At 44.1% G+C, this 22,933-nt stretch overlaps 2 protein-coding genes across 2 annotated transcripts in view; both read right to left on the reverse strand.

The window, feature by feature from the left end:
* Nucleotides 1-5,316: 5,316 nt before the first annotated feature.
* ARL14EPL (ARF like GTPase 14 effector protein like) lies at nucleotides 5,317-7,618 on the reverse strand (the record flags this gene model as incomplete). Its single annotated transcript, XM_082013021.1, has 3 exons — nucleotides 5,317-5,539; nucleotides 5,909-6,048; nucleotides 7,508-7,618. 3 exons carry the CDS (start codon nucleotides 7,616-7,618, stop codon nucleotides 5,317-5,319), a joined length of 474 nt encoding a protein of 157 aa, XP_081869147.1.
* Nucleotides 7,619-19,740: 12,122 nt separating this feature from the next.
* Nucleotides 19,741-22,933, reverse strand: part of LVRN (laeverin) — a gene marked incomplete at both ends in the record, with an annotated part of 40,749 nt that continues 37,556 nt past the window's right edge. The window contains 3 exons of the mRNA XM_082013104.1: nucleotides 19,741-19,887; nucleotides 21,376-21,451; nucleotides 22,650-22,790. Coding sequence (XP_081869230.1) covers nucleotides 19,741-19,887; nucleotides 21,376-21,451; nucleotides 22,650-22,790 — 364 coding nt within the window. The remainder of the gene's footprint in view (nucleotides 19,888-21,375; nucleotides 21,452-22,649; nucleotides 22,791-22,933) is intronic.

Raw genomic sequence — 22,933 nt, forward strand, 5'->3', positions numbered from 1 at the left:
GTGTTAAAAGGATCATGAAAATTGTCTGGAAAGGAGTTCCAAGTGTATTATTTTTCTTTCCTTCTTTTTTTTTTTTTTTTAGAAGCAGTCTTTCTGTGCTTGTATGAATCACAGAGACTGGCAAATATTAAGTCGAGAGTTCTTACCTTGACAAATGCTAGCACATACTAGTATAAGTTGGATAACACTATGGATGTATTTTTCTCTAAATGATGTGGTGGGATTGAACAGCACCTTGCCCCATGCAGAAGTTCACTTTAAGGATGAACAGTTTAGTGGTCTGAGGTTGTGACTGAAATATCTACACTTTCTGGAACTGACTGCTCCCAGGGCTGACTGTCCTCCATCATTTTTAAAGCACTATAGGTAAACTGAATACCATGCAGTTTACTGCAGTTACCTAATGTTAAGTCTCCATATGGACAGGAATCCTGTAACACTTCATGCAAAAATTTGAGAGCTTACCTTGGGAAAAAAAGATGTCCATTTTCTGTCTGTTACTTTACAGTGCTATAATCTATTATATTCCTAGTCTGTGCTAGGAATATAGCTATGTTATATATGTAGCTGTAGCTCAGTAATCATGCAGCCTTTACATAAAATTATTTCTATAAATAATTTCAAGCTTTCATTGTGGAACTTTGCATGAAGGATTTGAAAACACTGCGCAAGAGAAAAGTCAGCATAATGTTGCCCATTTATTAGCATGGAAACAGAGGCAGACAGGGGAGTGGTGGCCTTGCTACCAATGACTAGCTAGTCAGCCTCGTGCCCCAATACAGCTTTGGTCTGCCTTATTCAAAATTCCCATCTTTTAACTCATCTGATAAAGCCTTGGGTGTTCTTTGTTTTTAGCATACCTTCACAGCCTGGAAGTCGTAATATTTAATGGCCTTTGCTTTCACTGTGGCCTCTTCTGAACCACATTATAATAATTTCATTAATATTTCCTTTAAATTGGCTGTTGTTTTAGGAGCAGCTGTAAGTCTTCAATGCAATATGCAAGGACAGCTGTTGTGGTTTTTTCCTCAGAGCTGTGACAACTTCTGATATGAAGAGTATAGACAAATTGTTAAATAACGAGTGTCTTCAGTGGCTAACTTTCTGGCTTAAAGTCTGAGAGAGTGCAATGAAGGCAAAGAACAAGATGCTGTGCATAGGTCTTACTTTGTTTTCTGAGTTTTCCAGTTTGTAAATGGCAGGAGATGCACAGCGGAGTCTTTGGGATTGAGAGGATCCCAGTAAGACAATGTCAAGCACATAGAGATTAGTAAAGAACCATCTTTACCTTCACAAAAAATCATATGGCAGCACATTATTAATTTCCATGAGATTGACTTCTTTGTAGTAATAACATCCGAGAAAGCAGAGGGTGAGTATCTCCTTCCAGATAGATATGGATTGTAAGCAAGGGAAATACGAAGGCACAATGAATTCAAATTAAACAAACTGGATCAATTTTTAGTCAAGCGACTGAGAGACGGTACCTTAGCTAGGCTATAGGTTATGTACCTGTGCTTTCATCTTTCCTTAACCACAGCAGGATCACTGGTAGCTGTGAGCAAAGGAGCCACGTGGACAAGGAATAGACAGACAAAGTAAACTGAGTGTCACAGACTGTTTAACCTGCATAAAAGTTAGCAGAGGGAGAGAGGGCAGGGCAGGGGAGGGGGATAGGAAGGGGGAAGGGCAGGGCAGGGGGACTGACAGATCTTTCGGAACAGTTCATTGATCTGCTTCCCCTTATTTTAAACATTAGTTTTCTAAAGCAAACTTATTTCACAGGGAAAAACACATTCTGTTTAGACTGACATAAGGTAAAAAGATGTTCTACTGTCATCTGGAGAGTGGCCAATTTCATAAGAGACTAAGAAATGTTCTCTGCCTTTGCTAGCAATATATTTTTATTTAAAACCACAGTCTCATGCAGTGTGGTATTATATAATTGCCTAATAAAAACTATCAGATCTGGGCACTCTGTTGTTTTTTCTGTATACATGTGTCTACCACTAAATTTCACTATCAGTATAAACATATGAATGACACAGGTCTTTTTCCTTCTTTTTTTTTTCCCCACCCCCATGTACAACTGCCCTAATAGGGATTATACTTGTGGCGTGTCAGCTGCTCATTTGGGACTGTGGGAAATTGCAATGACAGAGTCAGTCTCAAACCACAGCAGAACTACTTCTGTGACATCCTCTTATTTCGTTATCCTTATCTTGGCTCTCACTTGTTTTTTCAGGTTTTGTGCTATATTTTCAAGGTTGCACTAAGTCTGTTTTTGATGGAGTTCTTTTATATTTCGCATTTAGCTGTGAGTGTGACAGAGGCACAGTCCATGTTAAAAACAACAGAATAACACCAAATAATTCAATATTGGGATTCTAAAGATGTACACCAATCTGGATTTAGTCACATTACTCAAAAAATGTAGCCTCACCATAGGAAGCCACTTGAAACTATCTGGGTTTTTGCCTTTAAGTGTAAAGAAAGTTAAGCTAACTCAAACCTGCCCATTTCAGATCTTGAGCTTATTTCAAAGGAAGGCTGCCATCTTGCTGTCCCTGTAAATCAGCTTTATCTTTGTGGTGGGTTGACCCTGGCTGGATGCCAGGTGCCCACCAAAGCTGTTCTGTCAAACCCTTTCTCATCTGGACAGGGAAGAGAAAATATAACCAAAAGCTTGAGGGTCGAAATAAGGACAGGGAGAGATCAATTGGCAATTACCATCACGAGCAAAACAGACTCAGCCTGGGGAAAATTAATTTAATTTACAGCCAATCAAATCAGAGTAGGGTAATGAGAACTAAAAACTAAATATCAAAACACCTTCCCCCAACCCCTCCCTTCTTCCTGGGCTCAACTTCACTCCCAATTTTCTACCTCCTCCTCCCAGCAGCACAGGGGGATGAGGAACGGGGGTTGTGGTCAGTTCATCACACATTGTCTCTGCTGCTCCTTCCTCCTCAGGGACAGGACTCTCACACTCTTCCCTGCTCCAGCGTGGGGTCCCTCCCATGGGAGGCAGCCCTCCACCAACTTCTCCAACATGGGTCCTTCCCACGGGCTGTAGTTCTTCACCAACTGCTCCAGCCTGGGTCCCCCCACGGGTGCCGTCCTTCAGGAACAGGCTGCTCCAGCCTGGGTCCCCCGACGGGTGCCGTCCTTCAGGAACGGGCTGCTCCAGCCTGGCCCCCGCGGGGTCCCAGGTCCTGCGAGCAAACCTGCTCCAGCCGGGGCCCCTCTCTCTTCCCACAGGGCCACAGGCCCTGCCAGGAGCCGGCCCCAGCGCGGGCTGCCCACGGGGTCACGGCCTCCTTCGGGCACCCCCCTGCTCCGGCGTGGGGCCTTCCCCGGGTGCGGGTGCAGATCTGCTCCCCCGTGGAGCTCTATGGCCGCAGGGGCACAGCCGGCCTCCCCGTGGGCTTCCCCAGGGGCTGCCGGGGTCCCTCTGCTCCGGCACCTGGAGCCCCTCCTGCCCCTCCTGCTGCTCTGGGCTGGGGGCTGCAGGGCTCTTCCTCTCACTTATTGTCACTCCTCTCTCCAGCTGCTGCTGTTGCACAGCAGTTTTTTCCCCCTTCTTAACTCTGCTCCCCCAGAGGTGCTGCCGCCGTTGCTGACGGGCTCGGCCTTGGCCAGAGGCAGGTCTGTCTTGGAGCCGCTGGCGTTGGCTCTGTCGGATACAGGGGAAGCTTCTGGCAACTTCTCACAGAAGCTGCCCCTGCAGCCCTGCTGCTACCAGAACCTTGCAACACAGACCCAATACATCTTCTTGAAGAGCTGCTTATTCAGTCAAGTCCAGAATACGTCTGTGGCACACCTGTAACAAGAAACCAATCCCTGACTACGTTGGCAGGATTTCCACCTACCTTAAGAAACAGAGCTCAGAGAGGATGTGTGCTATTTGCACTCCCGGCACAAGTCACAGAATCACAAAATTATTAAGGTTGGAAAAGACCTTTAAGATCATCAAGTCCAATCATCAAACCAACCAAGATCATCAAGTACAACCATCAACCAAGTCAAAGGATACTTTGGGACCAGTGAGGTATATGAGAACAGCACCTGATGGGACTGCCAAGCAGAGAGTGTTGTAACCACCATAGCGAATATTCCTATGAAGTTTTCTGTTGCTGGGTGTTTTTTAAGCTACAAGCTTAAGTACTGAGGTGTCATTAGTTGAGAGGAGCAACAAATCTTTCCAAGGTTATCGAGTCAGAAGGAGACTGTGGTGCTAAGGCGTTCTTGGGATCTGCTCCAGGTAGTTTCTTCTACGGGGAGATATCTCTGCCTTGGAGCAGGAGGTCTTTGTTCACAGAGAATGGCCTCTTGTAGGGGAGAAAATGGTGCCATATTCAAAGTCTCCTCAAAAACAAGCCCTGGGCCCAGGGAATGATTCCCCCACTAGCAGCACGCTCCTGGAGATCGCCTGCGGCAATCTGCAGCCTTTCCCTCTTCAAGATCCAGAGGGACTCTCATTACTCAAAAGGTTGTGAGTGCCCATCATGAATGAGAACACCTACCTCCTAAAAAGACTGGGTTTAAGTTATGGTATTTGAAATCTGTTATGTCTTGCATGAAGAGGAAACTCCTGGAACTGAAGAGACTTTTCTGTCCAGAGGCAAAAACATCCAATCTGTTTACCTCTAGCTATATAATTATATAATTATAATGATCAAGGTTGAGTTCACCATATGCTGTAAAAAAAAAATAAAATGCTCACTGAACATGTTGGTTTCAGTCTTGTCGCCTGGCCAGCAAGAAAGAATTGCAGAGTTGTTTCCACTCTCCTTTGCTTTATATACTGAGGGACATAGAAAGTGGTGACCTAGTTTTGAAGAACAGTGTTTATCTCAAATGACTCCTGCCTCATCTATACAAGACATGAATGCATCAGAAGGAAAAGACACTTGGAAAAGTATTCACAGAAGAGCGAGCTGTGTTACACATCTGAGTAAATGAACAAGCAGAGAAATCAGCAAGAAGAAAACTCATTACAAGTAATTGTGCTTCAGCTTCCCAGGGTAAGAAAATTGTCCTCCTACAGCAGTCCAGATACCTTCAGTTTTAGAAAACCCAGATTTAGAGAGGACTGACTAGATGCCTCAGTAAAGCTCGCAAGGATGAGAAAGAACGAAATGCGTATTTTTACTTAATGGTGAAGGTTAAAGTCTGCTAGCTAAGCAGCAATAAAGAAGCAAAAGCAGCACTGCCAAGCAGTTCACTAGAGGCAATTCATAAAGCCAAGATTTTCTTCAGTAAAATGTGAAGAATGAGGAACTTTGCCCAGGTGCAAAAGCTATCACAACAAAATCAGTCAGGGACTAAAAATGGCAACATGCTGATCACATTCCCACATTCAGTCTCAATTGTGTCATAAACCCATTTCCGATTGCAGCGACATTCTGGTCCACATTTGTTTGAATTGCATTTGGGGCAAGGATAGAAGCAACCCAGGCAGTTCTTTTCCAGGCAATCACACAAATCAACGTTATTACAAAGCAGCCTGCCGTGTTTGTCATACTTCTTTGTAATTCTGCGAAAGAGAAGAAAAAGTGATTCTCAGAGAATGCTTCAACATGTTTGAAGACTAAACCAAACAAATGTGGAAAACATCTGTCCTGGAAGAAATATTTCCTCTTTAACAAACTCACATCGTCATGAAATACCAGCATTATATCCTAATTGCAACAGCCACTGTTATTAAAAATGAAAGTGTGACAAAGAATAAAATCAAAATTCTATTAGGCACACAGAAAAAGCTTGTTTTGTTAGCAGAGCTTTCATATGTAGTAAGAAATATCTCTGCAAAATATTAATTATGTTATTAATTTCGTTTATGTTGAGTAAACAGCGTACCAGCCATTTTTAAAAGTAAAATATGTAGTAAATCAGCACATCTTACTTGGGCTTATAAAATAAATCTTGTTTCATCTGTGACATGCACGCTTTCTTTTTCTGCTTTCTAGTTTCAGGATTGAAGTCAGCTACCTGAGGTCCTGGATTTTGAAAGGCTAAGCATTTTAATTGTTTCTCGACTTGTTGCTATAAATAAACAATAGAAAGTTTATAATCAGTACAATTGGAACAAATATTTACTAGCCCTCAAATGTCCTCACTGGCCTTCAAATGACATTAAAATTAATATTCTTGATAACCTAAAACAACAAAGGTAGGAAAAGGAAGCAAAACTCTACCTAAAATAAGATCACATTGTGAAAATGTTTGCTTGTCTAACTGTTAATTGAGTATTTCTTTGACTGACTGTGCATCCTGACAGGAGAGGGAACAACCGTGATGCTGAATACATAACTCCGGTACAAGTGGTATGGAGTTTGAAAGCTGTCTTGTGGAAGGCAGAATCATGTATTTTTTTTCTTCAACTTTATCCATAATGTAATCCATAAGTACTATGACTGTAAGCATCTCAGTTGGATTCACCCTTATCTTCACTGTTCCCTCAGATGCCTAGAACCCATCTTTGTCCAAACAATCTGGAGGCAAGAAAAATGTCTGGAGGAGCAATTAGGGCAGGCAGGAAGCATTTGCACAAGTGAAGAGTATGAAAAAAGCACAGACAAAAATAAAGAAGCTACACTGAGCACAGTTTTTGAGAAATAGGAGAGAGCATCTTCTTGCCTATTTTATGGAATCCATGTTTGCAATTAGCTAAAACTGCTGAATAGTTTTGGAGGTTAAAACATCAGCTCTGTGTATTGCCATTCCACATAGCCCATGTATGTTGACAGTTGTGTCTAATCTTGATGCAAACAAACATGGGGGTTGTGTCAAAAAATTTCTCTTTGGACAGTAGCTGTGGACATTGAATGCACACTTGTCACTCATAATGCAAAGGCACAAACGTACATACAAATTTAGCTTTTTTCCTTTTAGATAAATGGAGCTGACTTGCCACCCCTCAGCTTCCCTGGAGGGTGTCATTCCTTTCAGAGTCCACAGTAATTTTTCACCAACTGAGTGCCCTCATTGCTTCTTATGGGGAAAGCAGTGGCAGTTCAGTCCAATCTGCTGATACAGTGATTTAGAAATATCTGTGCACTTGAGTGCACTTACTTACAAAGTGGTTGACACCATGCATCTTCATTTGCCTCCTCCTGAAAACCTATAGGGCAATCTCATGCACCTATATTATTCAGATATTTCTGCTTTTGGGTCGGGGGTAGATTTTCTGTGCAGAAAATATGCTTCAGCACCATGATTGTCCATGATCATAAATTATGCTATTTCAAGTTGGAAACAATTAATAAGCTATGGAGGTAGTCCTCCCTCTAAAAGTACTCTCCTATTTCCCTACTTACTATCTCATTTGAGCTCAGAATTGCTTTTAGCTCTCTAAATTACTGTACTGCAAAGTTGAGTCATTTCATTGTTGTTATTACTGATATTTCCCTGTTGACTCCAGCTTTTTATTTTTGTCATTATGGAAGAAATTTAAGGCAGTGGTAAGTATCTTAATAAAAAAATGGTACTGGAGAAGTCATACCAATTGTTTTTGTGTTATTGAGCAGTCCTTAGCAGAACAGACATTCCCTTCTGCAGATGTTTCCTGGGCAGAATTGCTTTCCCTGCAGTTTTCTTCTGCATGAGCACTCATTTGACCACCCTCTGAAATACATGCATACATACATATGTATTAGACATACACAGAAGTGTGAGCTCCACAGACTTCTAAGTGAAGGTTTTAAGGTGAGCAGGTGATATCCATACTGAGCTTTTATATATTCTTAACCAATAGCAAATGCAGAACAAAAAGTGGCTCGGTATCAGCCTCGATTTTAAAACTGTATTAAAAAAATATAACTAACATAAACAATAGCTGTGTGTCATGGTTGAGCCCCAGCCGGCAACTAAGCACCACGCAGCTGCTTGCTTTCCCTCACCCTCGCCAAGTGGGATGGGGGACAGAATTGGCCAACTTAGATTTTATATACTGAGCATGATGCAAGATGGTGGGGAATACCCCTTTGGCCAGCCTGGGTCAGCCGTCCTGGCTGTGCCCCCTCCCCAGCTTCTTGTACACATCTCCCCACTGGCAGAGCACAGGCAGCTGTAAAGTCCTTGACTGAGTATAAGCACCGCCCAGCAACAGCTAAAAACATCAGTGTGTTACCAACATTATTCTCATACTAAATCCAAAACACAGCACTACACCAGCTATTAGGAAGAAAATTAACTCTAGCCCAGCCAAAACCAGGACACTGCATCACCAAAGCCACTCTGTTATTCATTAAGCAAGCCTCGGAAAATCTCTGGTGTTTAAATAACACAGAAATTGAAAGAAATGCTGTCATCTCTGAATCTGTTACTGACACCGCTTCACCGCATTGTCACCAATAATGTAAAGGTGAGAAGTGAGATTTTCACAGAACACATAAAAGCAATCGGCGATGTGCAGTGCAGATGAAGACGACGAGCAGTCATTTCGTTTACCAGCAGGTGACGCTGTTGTCTTAGCTGGGGTTCTTTTTGCAAGGCTCCAAAAAGCGGCCGCGATGGGTGCTGGTAGGAGCAGGAGGGCCTGGCCGTGCTCTCTTACATTATTCACAGACACCCAAAGCGTGTGTCAGAGCTGTGTCAATAGCAACTCGGCTATTCCTTGCCGATCCACAATTTTCTTCCTGAAGACTTTAACCAATGGACTAAAAGGAAACCTCTTGGCTTTTAAATCTCACTCCTGAGCTTTGCAAGAGATTTTGTGTGTAAATAGAATGTGTAGCTTTTAGGTTTAATAGAAAAAAATGTGCATCACACTCTGCTAACAAAGCACCCACAGAGCATGGGGGGTTCTGCGAGTCTGTCCTACAAATGCCATCCATCACCTCTTCCCCCGTCCCACAGAAATGGTGGGGACAACTGTTCCGGATGGATGTTAGCTACTTCTTCTTACCCATCCTGTGAAGCTGCTTAGTCATAACTTCTTATGCAATGTATGCAGTTCCAGTGGCTCAGGCTTTAACCCCGAATACCATCAGAAATATTTAGGCTGTTTTGGAGTTCCCCCAATGCTTCCCCAGGTGCTGCCCTCTTTCTCCCATTACCTCTGAAAGGTAGTGCAGTGGTCTCTGCCAGGTTACCCTGCACTTTAGGATTGTTGCCCAAACCCTGTCCCAGAGAAGATCTTCATTCCACTGCCGACAAAGGGCCAGCACCTTTCTACAAGAAGCAGAAGAGGAGTCCAGGTCTTTAGTTCCCTCTCTTGCAGGGCGACTGCCACAGTGGCAATAGCAATGAGAAGGAAAAGACCTTGTAGTGATGGGAGGGGACACTTTTTGAGAGGTGAAAAGAATAGCCTTCAGCCTGTTTCAGAGAGAGCTTCCCTGTCTCCTCTTCAGTGACCTGAAGAGTGACTGAGATTGTGACACTGTTCAAAATGGGATGCTCCACAGCAACAGTTTCAATCCTGGGACTTGAGTATCTCTAGGATTAAAAAAGGAAAGATATTACCAGGCAATTAATATTTGCTCTATGGAGAAGCCTGCTTTCCTACCAGAAATTTGCTAGGGACGCACAAATAAAACCAGAATGAAGGCCACTGCTCCAAAGAAAGTGAGTATTGCTCTTCATTTGCACTCAAGTTGGAGTCCTGATAAGGATTTGCTTTCCTACACCTCCTATTGTGCCCAACCATGCATCCACCATTGTTAAAGCACTTCATGAGTATGCATCACCACCATCCATGCCGCTTTTATTACAGTGTGCAGGGGTCAGGTGCAGAACAGCCATTAGCAGCTACCAGTGTAAGCATGCAGAATTCCCACGTCCTCTCATGATGTAAATATTTGACTCCTTTGGAAAACAGGTCGTAGCAGTTATCTGGAGCCCAAGACCCAAAATCAGAAGCCACTTGTGAGATATTGTCAGAAAAGGAACAAGCATCTTGCACCTCAGTGAAAATATCCTGCACAGAAAATGTAGCACTTTTCTGTCTCCATATATGTTGTAAAGATAAAGTGTTAAATTTTAATCTCCAGGAAAGATACTCAAAAATGAGGCAGAGTGTGGCTAGGGAAGTGTGCAAATTGGTGAGACTCACAGGACTGACAGTGTGTTCTGAAGGGGGACAGGGGAACGAGTGGGACGGTGAGACTCAAGACATCCACTCTCAAGTCTGCAGAACCTAATTATCCAAAGGAAAGTATCCTTGGTCCTTAAGCAGAGTTTTTTCATTTACTGTTTTTGGTCTGGCTGTAGTGATAACCCAGGGTACTGCACTGAATAGTAGTCTCTTCCATAAAAATTTAAACTCTGAGGACTTCAATTGCACTCTTCCTCCACCAAATCCTGTGTTCTCCCATACTTTTGAATACAGCAAGTACTTCCTGGAGGTGATCATCCACATCTCAACATCCCACTGTGGCCATCGCATATGGCTGAGAACTGGCAATTTCAACACAGACCCTTGGCACAGCTGACAAGGCTAAGAGCAGATAAAGGGAGGAAGAAAATCAGAGGCTGTGTTATATTAAAAGAGATTTGGTCTTATCCAAAAGACAGGTGTTTCTGCTCAGAGAACAGTTTCAGAAGATGTTGGGATTTGGAAGGAACTGCATTTGTTTATTATTTTAATAAGTGAAATATTTTCCTGTATCTTGCTCTTTCAAGAATTTAATATTCCTATTTATGATCCTTGCAGATTGCACTGCTAAGTGTTTCAGCTGGTGTGAAATGTGGTGATCGGCATTCCAGTTACTTCACACTGCTTGATCTCAGCAGCCTAAAGCTAGTATCTCTGCAGGGCTTGCCAGAGTGAACGCACATTCTTTTCAAGTTATATTTGTTCATGCCGTGGGAGACTTTCTGGCTGAGATCTCTAAGCATGTTCGTCACCTTCAGCAGGGCAAGACAAGATGCTGTCCCTATGTCTTTAATCCCCCTATACCCCCATGGATTAGACTGCCCCACTGCAATAGTCCCATACTCCTCATAGCTTAGTTCTGCAGAGATGTCTGTGGGCTCAGCAACCAGCAGTCAGGTTTGGCACATTCAAATATGCATCTTGAAATCTCTATAGGACATCTGGTGCCAGCCAAATTAAGAATGAGAATAAATTAATCTTCCTCGGGATCAACTATGGACTGAGCCGTGAAGATGTGGAAAGGCCACTTACCAACCAGTCCATGCCTTCTCCCATAGTCCTGAATGTGCATGTGTGTTTAGAAGATGACCTTGAAGCCAGCCAGGAGACACAGACCAGATGACGAAATAGGTCTCATCTCTTGTAACTCAGCTCATTTCCCAGAAAACTGATAAACATGGTGACAAAGCAATGGCCCATTCTGTGACAGGAAATTGCAGGAGCAAATCCCATCTCCTCCCAGTAAAATAAAACAAATCCTCATCAGTTTTCCCTCCCAAACCCACAGCCTTTCTGCCATATCTGTACATGAGGGAACCTTTAGCTAAATTCTAAGAGTTAATTATAAAATCACATGCATTTTATGCATCACATGTTGTCATGCAATAGCCAGAAGAGATCTGACAGACTTACTTTCTGAAAACCTGCACTTCTGAAGGGTGTATGTTCAGTTCATAGCAGACAGCAAGAGAGAAAGGAGATTCTCTTTTAAATTGTACTTACCAAAGGAAGGGGCTGGTACAGTGTAGGTTTACTGCTGCACAATTCCTCTGATAGTGGAAGTATGACATCAACCCCAGAGTGACTGAAACAGAAGACAAATAATCAAAATAGTGCTCCCCAGAGAAGCAGGCTGAAGAGAGTGCCAGGAGCTGTCTTAAAGGACCTCATGCTTTCCATCTCATTAATTACAGCTTAGCACAAAGAGTGGAAATAGAGAAGTGATATAAACTGGGATGAGAGTCCTCATTTATTGCTTGCATCTGTGTCATGTTCATAGGGCAAATGTATTTCTTAGAGCTTTTTTTTCTCAAAGGTAAGTAAACAAAAAAACTGTAATAACTACTGCATTTTACAAAAATGGAGATATTTTTAGGACATGGATGTAGTAAGGGAATCTTCTTTAGACAAAACGTTCTGGATTTTTTCACCATCTCCAACAGTCAAAAGTCATCAAATAAATATGCTCCCCAATAGCTACAGTGACAATGCAACCTCATGGTTCAGCTTACTGCCTTTCAGGATTGTTTGTTGCACTAGTGGAGACAACTCAGGCTCCTCCTGATACCTCCAGATGCCTATTTCCAGCATGCTGCAATCACTTATGGCTTTCATTACTCTTCCCTAGAACACAGCTAAATCCGAGTAAACATCCAAAACTCCCAAGTCTTACAGATTCTCCTGTCGTGCTTAGACAAATAGTCCAATGGGTCTTTTCATCTTCATCAGCTGTATCCATCCATTCTCTGAGGTATTTGCCAACCCAGTCCGAGGGCAAGTAAATTTTTTATTTTACCACACTATTTTCTTTCCCTCCAAACACTTCTAAAACCAAAAGCTGATGTAATGTTCTAGCAACAGACCTCATCCAGGTGATTTAAATGCTGCTATACATACTTCTATTTTGTTCCATGGACTGTTTTCCTTTTCATGAAAAATAAAACAGAAATCCCTCAAGGGAAAAAAAAATCAGAATCTCCAAGGTACTCATACAACAGCAAGCCACAAACAAAAACCTACAGCCTGTTTCATTCTCCTATATTTTTTCCAATGTTCTTTTGATTTCTCCATATTCTACATAATGGGGAACACAGGAATTATTAACTCTGTAAATACAAGATTTATAATTAAACCACCTTATTATCTCCTTCCATTTTGCTAATACTTGTACATGTGTATCTGAGATTTTTCTGAAATGTTTGTGCATGAGTTATGATATTTGTTTGTCATGGCATACATGATAACATGCAGCCTGCAATGTATGCACAATAGTTTTTACTGAGTGGTATTAGGCTATGAGTAAGTGAGGCTGTACGTGTAGGTTAAAATCTTAGGTGACATTTAGAGAGATTGATTCTAGTATGAAACTCCTCATGGTTCCTGCAGGGACAAGTGAGCACGTGGCTGTAAATACGCCTTGGGAGATATGATACAAATGTCCCTACCATTTGTAGGGTGTAGGGTGCATGAGAAGCGGAGAAATGGTTTCAGATTTATTAAGTTTCTCTAAGCTTGCTGCCCATTATCCAATGTCAGGCTGATTGCTCTATGTACATCTTAGGGCACTCTGCCGTGCAGTGCACTCAGTAGCATCCTGCAGCCAGTACAAACGGGGCAGCTGAAGAGAAAAATAATGCATTTTTCAGTGTTAAAAATTAATCTGTAATGGACTTATCCCTCTGGGAAAGAGTTCCTCAGGGATCTATGATTTCCCTGTTAAAACGTTAACACAGAGTGAGGTCTTAGTGGTATTCCCTCCGTTTTGTAATTCATTTCCCCAGCCTCCTCCTCCCCCCACCCCCGTTTTTTCTAAACTGCCAGGTTTATCAGGTGTTTCTGCTGCTTGTTTTCCCCGTTCTGGATGTTCAAATCAGCAAGTCGTGGGGGACGGAACTGACAAGGGAGAAAGCACATGAGAGGCAGGGAGCTCACTTAGCGGCCGAGACGCCACGGAGAGGCCGTGAGAGGCTTGCGTGAGGCACACGGGGAGCACAACACACCTTTCTCCAGAGCAGAACCTAAATCCCGCCTGTGGACCGGCCGGGCCCCGGCAAGTCTCGGCCGGCACTCCAGCTGCTGACAGGCCACCTCATGGCTTCCTTAGCGCCCTGTCTCCCACACGGGCAAAAGAGAGGCACAACAGCAGCCGCTTCCTCCTACTCACCGCTGTGTGATTACCAAGCCCGTTAGCCGAGGATGTGGCGCGACCGTTCTCTCGGCCGGTTTCAGGAGCGGCAGCGGTGTCTGACCCCACCTCCCCACACCCTCAACGGCCCGGAGCTACCGCCGGGAGCTGGGCGTCTCGCAGGCGAGGTCCGCGTCCCCGCCCTCCTCCTCTTCCAGGCACGGGTGGCTGCTCACCGCCGCAGTCGCCTTCCTCGCTGTTCCTCCTTTTCTGTCCCTGCTGCCGCATACAGGTTACAACGACGTTCCCGCTTCAGGCGTTGTTCCCCCGCTGTGTAGCGGCGATGTCCGGGCGCCGGCAGCGCGGGCTGAGGGCAGCGCGGCGGGCGGAGGCCGGCGCAGTCCTCTGCCGGTCACGGCGGCTCCAGCCAGGGGCAGGACGCGCCTCAGCCCCTCGGCCGAGCTTGGCGGCACCTCTGGGAAAGCCTAGCTGAGAAAGGGGGGGAATTGCCAGGCCAGCAGGGGAGTGAGGGGGAAAAAAAAATGAAGTGAGAAACAGCAGTGCGAGCAGCGCGGTCCGTGAGGCAGGCGTGCTGCGGACACTGGAGCATGGACTCCCCGGCAGCCCCCGGAGAGGCCACAGTGGAGCAGGTGGATGGATGTTCCCCGGAGGAACTGCGGCCTGTGTGAGGGACTTCACGCTGGGGCAGGGAAACGGCGTGATGAGGGAGCGGCAGAAAGGAGCGGTTATGGACTGACCTGAACCTGCGTGCTTCCTTCCAGCTGGGCTGCTGGAGGGGAGGAAGTGGAAGAGTTGGGAGTGAAGATGAGCCTGGGAAAGAGGGAGGATGAGGGAAAGGTGGTGTTTTAATTTCTGGGTTTTGTCACTATCCAAGTCTATTTTAATTGTCAGTAAGTCCTAAGTCAAGTCCGTTTTGTCCATGACGGTACCTGGTAGGCGATCTCTCTGTCTTTATCTCAACCCACCAGGTTTTTTATCTCATTTTCTCCCCGTGTCCTGTTGAGGAGTGGGAGAGCATCACGATGTGCATCCTACAGCCGGCCAAGGTCAGCCAACCATCCCTGCTAAGGTCCTTGTCTCACAGAACGTCCCATCGCAAAGAATGACAGACAACGGCCCCCAAAAGACCAAAGCCCATTGTCCCTCTGTCGTGGGGGAGATTTTGGCTGCCTAAAGAACGACCTCCAAAGGTAGCAGCAACAGTGTTTTTTTTTAAGTAAGATACTTATCAGATGGCAAACTTCACTCTATTACTTACTGCACAAAGCATATAATAATGATTCAAAGTTACTAATACAGAGTCTTAGTGCACTATAATACAAGGTTATGCACAATATCAGTCACTTACCAAAGATCTGCAGTTGGTAAGAAGTCTCACTGCATCAAGGCGTAATCCTAAGAGGCATCCTAGCTCAAGGGGAGATCACCGCCATGCAGCCAGCGGCTTAGCAGGGAGAGCTCAAAGAAGGCTCACTTAGGCTGTCATTTTTATGGAACAAAGTGGTTGGCTCACAGTCAAACTGCATGCAATGGAAAACGTAAGCATGAGACTCCTTGTACCCACAAATTCCTTTCTTCCTTGACAAATGAGTCTTGGAAGAACCACCTGCTATTCTTGTGTTAATCCCATGGTCGGTGTTCCAGTTTCCAGGCTCATATGCATCAATGCTTACCATGTCACCCTGCTCCTGTATGGGCTTTCAAGAGAACAGGTTGGAACTAGAGAAGTTCTTGCCCTGGTTATGGCCTAGGACTTTTCTGCCTTTGGAGCCTGAACCAAACTACCACTAGTTTGGTCAAGGAGTTGGGTCTGTCCATCACACCTGGGCTCTGGAGGAGGCCCTGCACCTCTGGGCCAGGGGACGCAGAGGTCATAGCTCTTTCTGTCCTCTCTGAGGCACTGCACAACGGGGATGTGGCAAGGCCACATCATTGTTCATTTATGGCACTTTAGCCCCCATACCCCTTTCCCTACCACACACCCACCCTTCTGGGGCTTACAACAACCGTGAAAGGAGCAGACTGCTCCACCTGCCTCAACCGTGTGTGTATCAATGCAGCCAGGTGGCATGGGGCTCACACCTTGACCACCCAGACCCCACAACGAGCTGCTTTCTTCTCACCTGCCTGGGAGGCTCAGGGTGCCAGGGAGGAAAGGAGGCACAGGCAGAGTGGGGCAGTGGGGCAGCTGTGCCAGGAGGTGCAGAGGAGCAGTTGGCTGGTGCTCTTGGACCTTGACTTAAACAGCTCTGAAGTCTTTCTCCCAACTGGGAACAGCTTGGCTTGCAGTCGTGGAAAAACTGGCAAGGAGAGTGCATGGCAGCAGGGGGACAAGTGTTGACACAGGATTTCTGTGCTGGGCCAGGCATTTGGAGGAATGCTGGAAGCTGTGTGCTGTGGGGCAGCTGGTGATGGTAGCTGCAATGGAGACTGTGGGACTGTATTGATCAGCACTGTCAAGGTTTAGGCAGTGGAGGCTGGTGGTGGGCCAGGAACTGCCCTGTGCCCTAGCAGCTGTGTCCAGCCAGCTCAGAAATGGACAAAAAACAGCCCATCACACACCAAAATTGCAACCATTTAGGGGAACACATGGCATCACTGCTGAAACACATTTAAGAAAGAGAGTAGCGGGCAGGAGAAAATGAAAGAAACAAACTGGAGGAGATAGGTGGCAGATGTTGCATACACAGCTGGAGATGCACACCTGGGAGAAGGTGACTGATGCCAGAGGAAGGATGCCTCCAAGGCGACTGAGGCCTGTGGGTAACTTATTCCAGGGCAGGGACACTGGTGAGGAACTGCAGATGACCAATGCTGGCACAGGAACACAGCTGAGGAGATATCAGCCGTGTTCTACATGAAAAACACAGGATCCGAAAGAATACAATATAATCCTTCAAAATACCTCAGGTTGAGTTTCTTTGGGGAAAGGAAGCAGGGCAAGCAATGCACTGAAGAGGAGTCTGAACTTCTCCCTCTTTACCCCATTCTCCTCATTCCCTTTGGATTTTCCCTCGCTCCTGCAGCTTCTCTCATCTGCTTTCTTATACTGTCTCTTCTTTGGACCCCTGGTCCTCTCACCTCGTTTCATCTTCCTTTCCCAACTATTCTGGACTAAACTTCCCATAACAACATTTTACCCCTAAGCCCTGTAGGTCCAAACCATTTCTTTCCAACTATGAGTAACCACTCCGCCTCTTCCTGAGGTCCTAATTCTCCCTCACTCCTTCCACTGCATAATCTCTTCGCCATCTGTCGTGGTTTAGCCCCAGCCGGCAACTAAGCACCACGCAGCCGCTCGCTCACTCCCCCTCCCACAGTAGGGTGGGGGAGAGAATTAGGAAAAAAACCTTGTGGGTTGAGATAAACACAGTTTAATAGGACAGAAAGAAAGAAGGAAACAACAATGATAATACCAACAAAGGAATATACAAGAACAAGTGATGCCCAATACAGCAATTGCTCACCACCCCGTGATCGACAGCCCGTCCCCGAGCAGCGATTTCCGCCCCCCCGGCCAACTCCAGTTTATGTACTGGGCATGACGTCGTATGGTAGGGAATATCTCTTTGGCCAGTCTGGGTCAGCTGTCCCGGCTGTGTCCCCTCCCAGCTCCCCGTGCACCCCCAGCCTGCTCGCTGGCAGGCCAGCACAAGAAGCTGGACTGTCCTTGACTGCTCAGCAGCAACCCAAAACATCAGCACATTATCAACAGTTCCTCATCCCAAATCCAAAACACAGTCTCACACTGGCTTCTGTGAAGAAAACCAGCTCTATCCTGGCTGAAACCAGGGCACCATCTTTGCCATCTCCTCTAAGTCTCCTGCCCTGTCACCCATGCACGCTGTAAAGGCAGAACAAGTGTAACTTTTTGACTTCTACACTCTCAGAGAAGAGAGCAGGACTTAAGGCAAAAAGCTGGTCTTTTCCCATTATACCTACTTTTTTTTTCCATCAGGGTCTACTACATGCATCCTGTCTATCAGAGACACACCTCCTCTCACAGGAAATTGCCCTGTACACACACATCTTCACAATTACATGCCCCGTTAACACCTACACAGTCTGTGTAGGTGCTGTAAAAGCTCATTTCCTAAGTCCCATCCATCTCCTCATACTCATTTTCAATGAACTTCCTTTCACCCCAATGCCCTTTGCAATAAAGCAGCTTTCCCAGCTTGCCCTGGATTCCTCCCATGCGCCTCTCCCTCCCTTGCTGCGTCTCCCAGTTGCTACTCTCAAAACCTCTTCTCAACTTGAATTCAACAGCAGCAAGAACTGCCATTGTACAGCTCTTGATGTTACATGCCACCAAGTGCAAATGTGTGGACCCTGGAAGCAGGAGTGATTCAGATCCGCTCCTACTTGGGCAGCTTGCGTAGCAATCACCTTCACCATTTGCCTCTGCCATGAAAACCTGTGCTGCTATTCTGTGACGCAGAATGTCAGCCAAGAGGCACAGATTAGCCAGGAGCCATTATTTGAAAATAACTACTTATTTTAAATTGTTTTAGTAATTGTTTATATGTTGGCATTTCTAATTAAGATTTTTGTTCAGTAGAAAGGAGAAAAAGATAACAAAAGTATAAGGAAGGGTGGTTAGAAAGGAAGAGTGGTTACTCAGTGGTTACCCAGAGGTTTGGACCTACTGGGCTTAGGGGTAAAATATTTTTATGGGAAGTTTAGTCCACAAATCCTGCAACAGTGACTTTCTTGAGCTTTGCTTAGCCCATCCAATGAGGGATGCAGAGCTAGCAACTGATTAGTGGGAGTCACAGGAAATGCTGAAACAAACCCCCTCTAACTCATCACAGCCTTGATGACTTCCTCTGCTCTCTCAATCAGTTAATTAAGACTATCAAGAATGTATACAATTTTCTTTGGCACTACCCTTAACTGGATCAAATGCTAAAGAGGTCAAACAATTCCAGCACAAACTTGGCTGCACCAGTTGGTAATTCCTATACACTAAAGGGATCCTCAGGTAGTCTCAAAATAGTTACCATTTTCCTTTGCAGCCATGGGGACCAGAAGAGATTCACTGCAGCCAACAAGGCAATGTTTTCCTTCAATGTGCCAGTGAAAAATTCTTTGTACGAACAAGCCTGTTTTTCATTCCTTGTCTCCTCATAATGCAGTACTCTTAACTTACTGTGTCTCCTGCATTCCTACATACGTTGTTTTCTATGTTAACCTGAGCACCAGTACAGTGATTTTGTCATAATACTATTACCCCACAAATAAATACATTGCATGGACTAAGGATCCCATACTTCTTCAACCACAAGCTAGTATGGTTTGCTAATACTAATGGACTGAATTCTGCCTGTCACCTCTGAAATGCTGCCTAAGTAAGGTGATGAACCTTATGTCTACATCAGCGAGCATCTCAGTGCAGTAAGAATGGAAACACTTGGTGAAGTTCCATAGGGATTAGTTCAGACTAGTTGCACGCTTGTGCCATGGACAAAATGACCATCAGATGGTCATTCCTCCCTACAGCTCTGAAGCCATTTTCAAGTTTGTTTCATAGCACTGTTCTAAATTACTATCCTCTTCGCAATTTACACAGAAGTGGATAGGGACAGGTTAAATGCCTTGCCCAAGGTCACAGTACAAATTGTAACCAAAACAGAATATAAAACTTTTCCAGCTTCCTCATAGGTTTTTGCCACAAACTTGTACCACACCTTTCATTCTGATATTCAGAAAAAACAAAGGATTTAGGACTGTATCTGTTACATTATTATTAGCAATGCATCCCTACTAACAACTCATCCAGTAGGAAATTAACTTAGATATTATATGAAAATATATTTCCCATTTCTTTTGCTGTGTCTTTGTGTTCTTTGTGAATTATTTTAGCCTGACTTTCCAGTGGGGAAGACAACCACAGGACTCATAAAAATGTGCTTTATCTTTAATTACACCTTAAAATGAATACCAAAATGCTATTGAATAACACTCTAAAATATACCGGAAATTGGTTTCCAAGTCAATCATTGACATTATTCCGTAACCAGTCAGCAACTTTGAGTAGCAGGTCTTTCCTTTCCGTATTTTCAAATTTTGTAAACTCCAGTAGTAGAGTAGCAGCCACTCTCTCATCCTCTTCCAGTGTAGCATTATAAAAAACCTGCAACTGAAGAAATAAACTCGTGAGCTTAGTTCCTGTAACTTCACTTGCAGCAAGCAACTGTGTACCTGACAGATGTTTTAGACAGAAGCACACAGAAAAGGGGGAGACAGCAGAGACTAAAGAGGGGATGGGACAAGCTTACTGATCTACACTAAGGTGGGAAAGCTCTTTGCACACTAGGAAACTGCCCTTTTGCCGTCCCTCTAAAAATCATTTCAAATGCAGCCAGCTTCACCAGTACTGGTGGTACCACACAGTGTCTAGGACTAGTTGGTTAGCAGAATCCTCTTATGCTGCCTGTTCTACAATCACAGAACAAGACATTTTTCCCCTCAGTCTAATAAGCAGCAGACAGGAAAGGACTGAAAAATAGCAAAGCAATAAAATGGGGGGAGCAGGAAACAAACAATAAGAGAAATGAGATTGATGTCAGCATGACAACCAGCAACCTAACATGCCAGCAGCCAAACTTTTGGTACATTTCCTGTAGACATCAGGGCAAAGGTGATGCTTACAGAGAGATTATAAAGAGGAAAATGAGACAGTTTTGATAATATTTATTGTGACTCAGTTTCAAACCTGAAGGTTAATTTAAAGGCTGGCACTGGGCTATTGCTTTTGCCATCCCAAGGAGTTAACTTGTCCCTGAAGAACAAAAGGTGAAAAACTTATGGTTCATGAATGTTGAAGAGAGATTTCTTTGATTTTAAGAACTAAGTCTCTGAATTGCTTTCCTAATTAAGCATCCCTTCTCAGTTACTTGCTGTACACAGGCATCAATCAACAGCAAAAAAGGGAAGCAAAATTTTCCTTCCTTTTCCAGTTCAGGGCTGGCACAGAGATGTGGTTCACAGGCAGACAGCACAAAAGCTGGGCTGTTGAGAAAATAAAATAATATTTTGGGAAAGAATCTGGGGAGACTTGGACTGGAGGCAAAAGAACAAGAAAAGAGTATGAAATGAGCAGTGATAGTTATTGTCACAGGCACTAATGTGAGTTATTGTGGGGAATAAAATAAGACAGCCCACAGCCACCTCCCACAGATTTCCACCCTTTAGCAAGTTTCCCAAAACCCATCTCCTTTTTCCAGATGTACAGCAGCCCAATTAGAAAGTACTGTAAGTTCATGGGCTTATCTGGGCTGCCACAAAGTCAAAAGGAAAGAACTGTATCACATGTGTAGGTTGTCTGTTTCAGCACGAGGGCAGGCAGCCTTGTCCACTGCAACCACACAAAGCAGGACAACGTCCATCCCTGCACAAAGGATCACTTTCATGCCATGCTTGACAACCAACTGCACACACAGACTGCAGGGCTGTGTGTACATATTCATATGTTTATTTCTCAGATGAGGAAGTATCATTTTTCTCAACGTCTCAGCACAGAAACACTATACAGCACATTCTATGATTTCTTTAAAAAACAAGAGATTTAAAAACCTGTATTTACAAACTGGCAATAAAGTTAAAATTAACTGCTTCTGCTATTTACCTCATGGATCTGTACATCTGTATTGACAAATCTTCCCATAACTTTTAATACATCATGTAATAATTCCTTCCCATACCTGTAAAATTGAGAGAAAGGTCCTTCGAACAGCATGTTAGCAAATATACTAAAATTAATCTCATTTGAAAATACTCCCACTATTTAGTTATTATTTACCATATTGGAAATAACAACTAAGCTGAAGTTTGCAATTGTGTATTCTTTTCCCTCCTTTAAAGAAATAACATTAACATTCAATTTGGACATTTGAGTAGGATGAAGCACATTACCCTTCATTTTAATTTCCCAGTGAGATCTGGTATTTATACTTTGGTAACACAAATTCTTTGCTTAAAACAGATAATCCTCGTGAGCCCATACAGCCAAACTGGGCTAGAAAGGCTAACCAATAATGATTATAACAACTTGGTGTTTCTGTTGGTGTCTTGAGGATGACGTGTAAGTGAATACCTACACTATTCTTTTAGCTTTAAAGTAACAGGTCCGTTTCCCAGCAAATTTCTTATCAGTATGGAACACAAAAAAAGCCTTGTAAGGGAACAAGTTGCCTTTTTTAGCATTAGCAATAAGGATACACATTTGAATGCTCCCAGATGACTGATCTTGGTTCTGTTGCCACTAATGGCTCCCAGCGGACTCTGCCACCACAGGCAGCAGCAATGTACTCTGTCACAGCCCTGCTGCTTTTCACCATTGCTAAGGAGAGAGGGAGCCATCGAACAGGCATCGAAACGCTTGCTTTGCTCGAGACAGGTAGCCCAAGGTCACCTGCAGTTTATTTGCATCAGTGCAGGTAGGCTGGAAATAAGACTTAAGCCAGCGAATAATACTGTAGTTGGTCCTTGCAGTGCTTGTAAACCCATATTATATCCAATCCCCCCTCTCTCTGTACTCTCTTTGGAACGGAGTTTACAATCTTGCTCCAGCATTTTACACCCACGCTTGTGAAACACTAGTGGATAAACTAATTTCTAGAGTCAGATTCTCCAGGAAATTTAACAATTTAACTGAAACAGTCATGAACAGACTTAATTTTTAAAGCATTCTATGTCTGATACGAGCTCTTCTTTGACTTTAAGCCCTGATCAGAGCTGAATCTTCTGAAAACCTTGCTCTGCATACTTAAGGAATTGCATCAATCATTACAAAAGAAGCCATCTCTGGAAGGAAATGGATTTTACAGCTTTAACATAAAGATGGAGGAAGCCAAAGAACCACAGAAATAAAGGGAACCCAAAGCTGATTGTTTACCATACCTTTCACTTAGAAGTGGCCAATTTTCTGTAACAAATTCCCAGGCGATACGGTGCCCAATATCCTTAGTCACCACATATAAGATGATGATTGAAGTATAATTGGAAGAAAATAATGAATCACTGAGTCCATATTGCAAGTATCTGTTAGAAAAGAAGGTAATAATTGTACCTATCACTTGCTGTTTAACAGTGATGATCTGGAAATATCCTTCAGTTCGGGATAATTCCTGTCTCAACAAATACCAGAATGTGGAACATTATACCGAAGCTGCTGTCCCTCTGAG

This window comes from Phaethon aethereus (assembly GCF_964289735.1).
Source record: "Phaethon aethereus genome assembly, chromosome: Z".
In the NCBI taxonomy this organism is placed as follows: Eukaryota; Metazoa; Chordata; class Aves; order Phaethontiformes; family Phaethontidae; genus Phaethon; species Phaethon aethereus.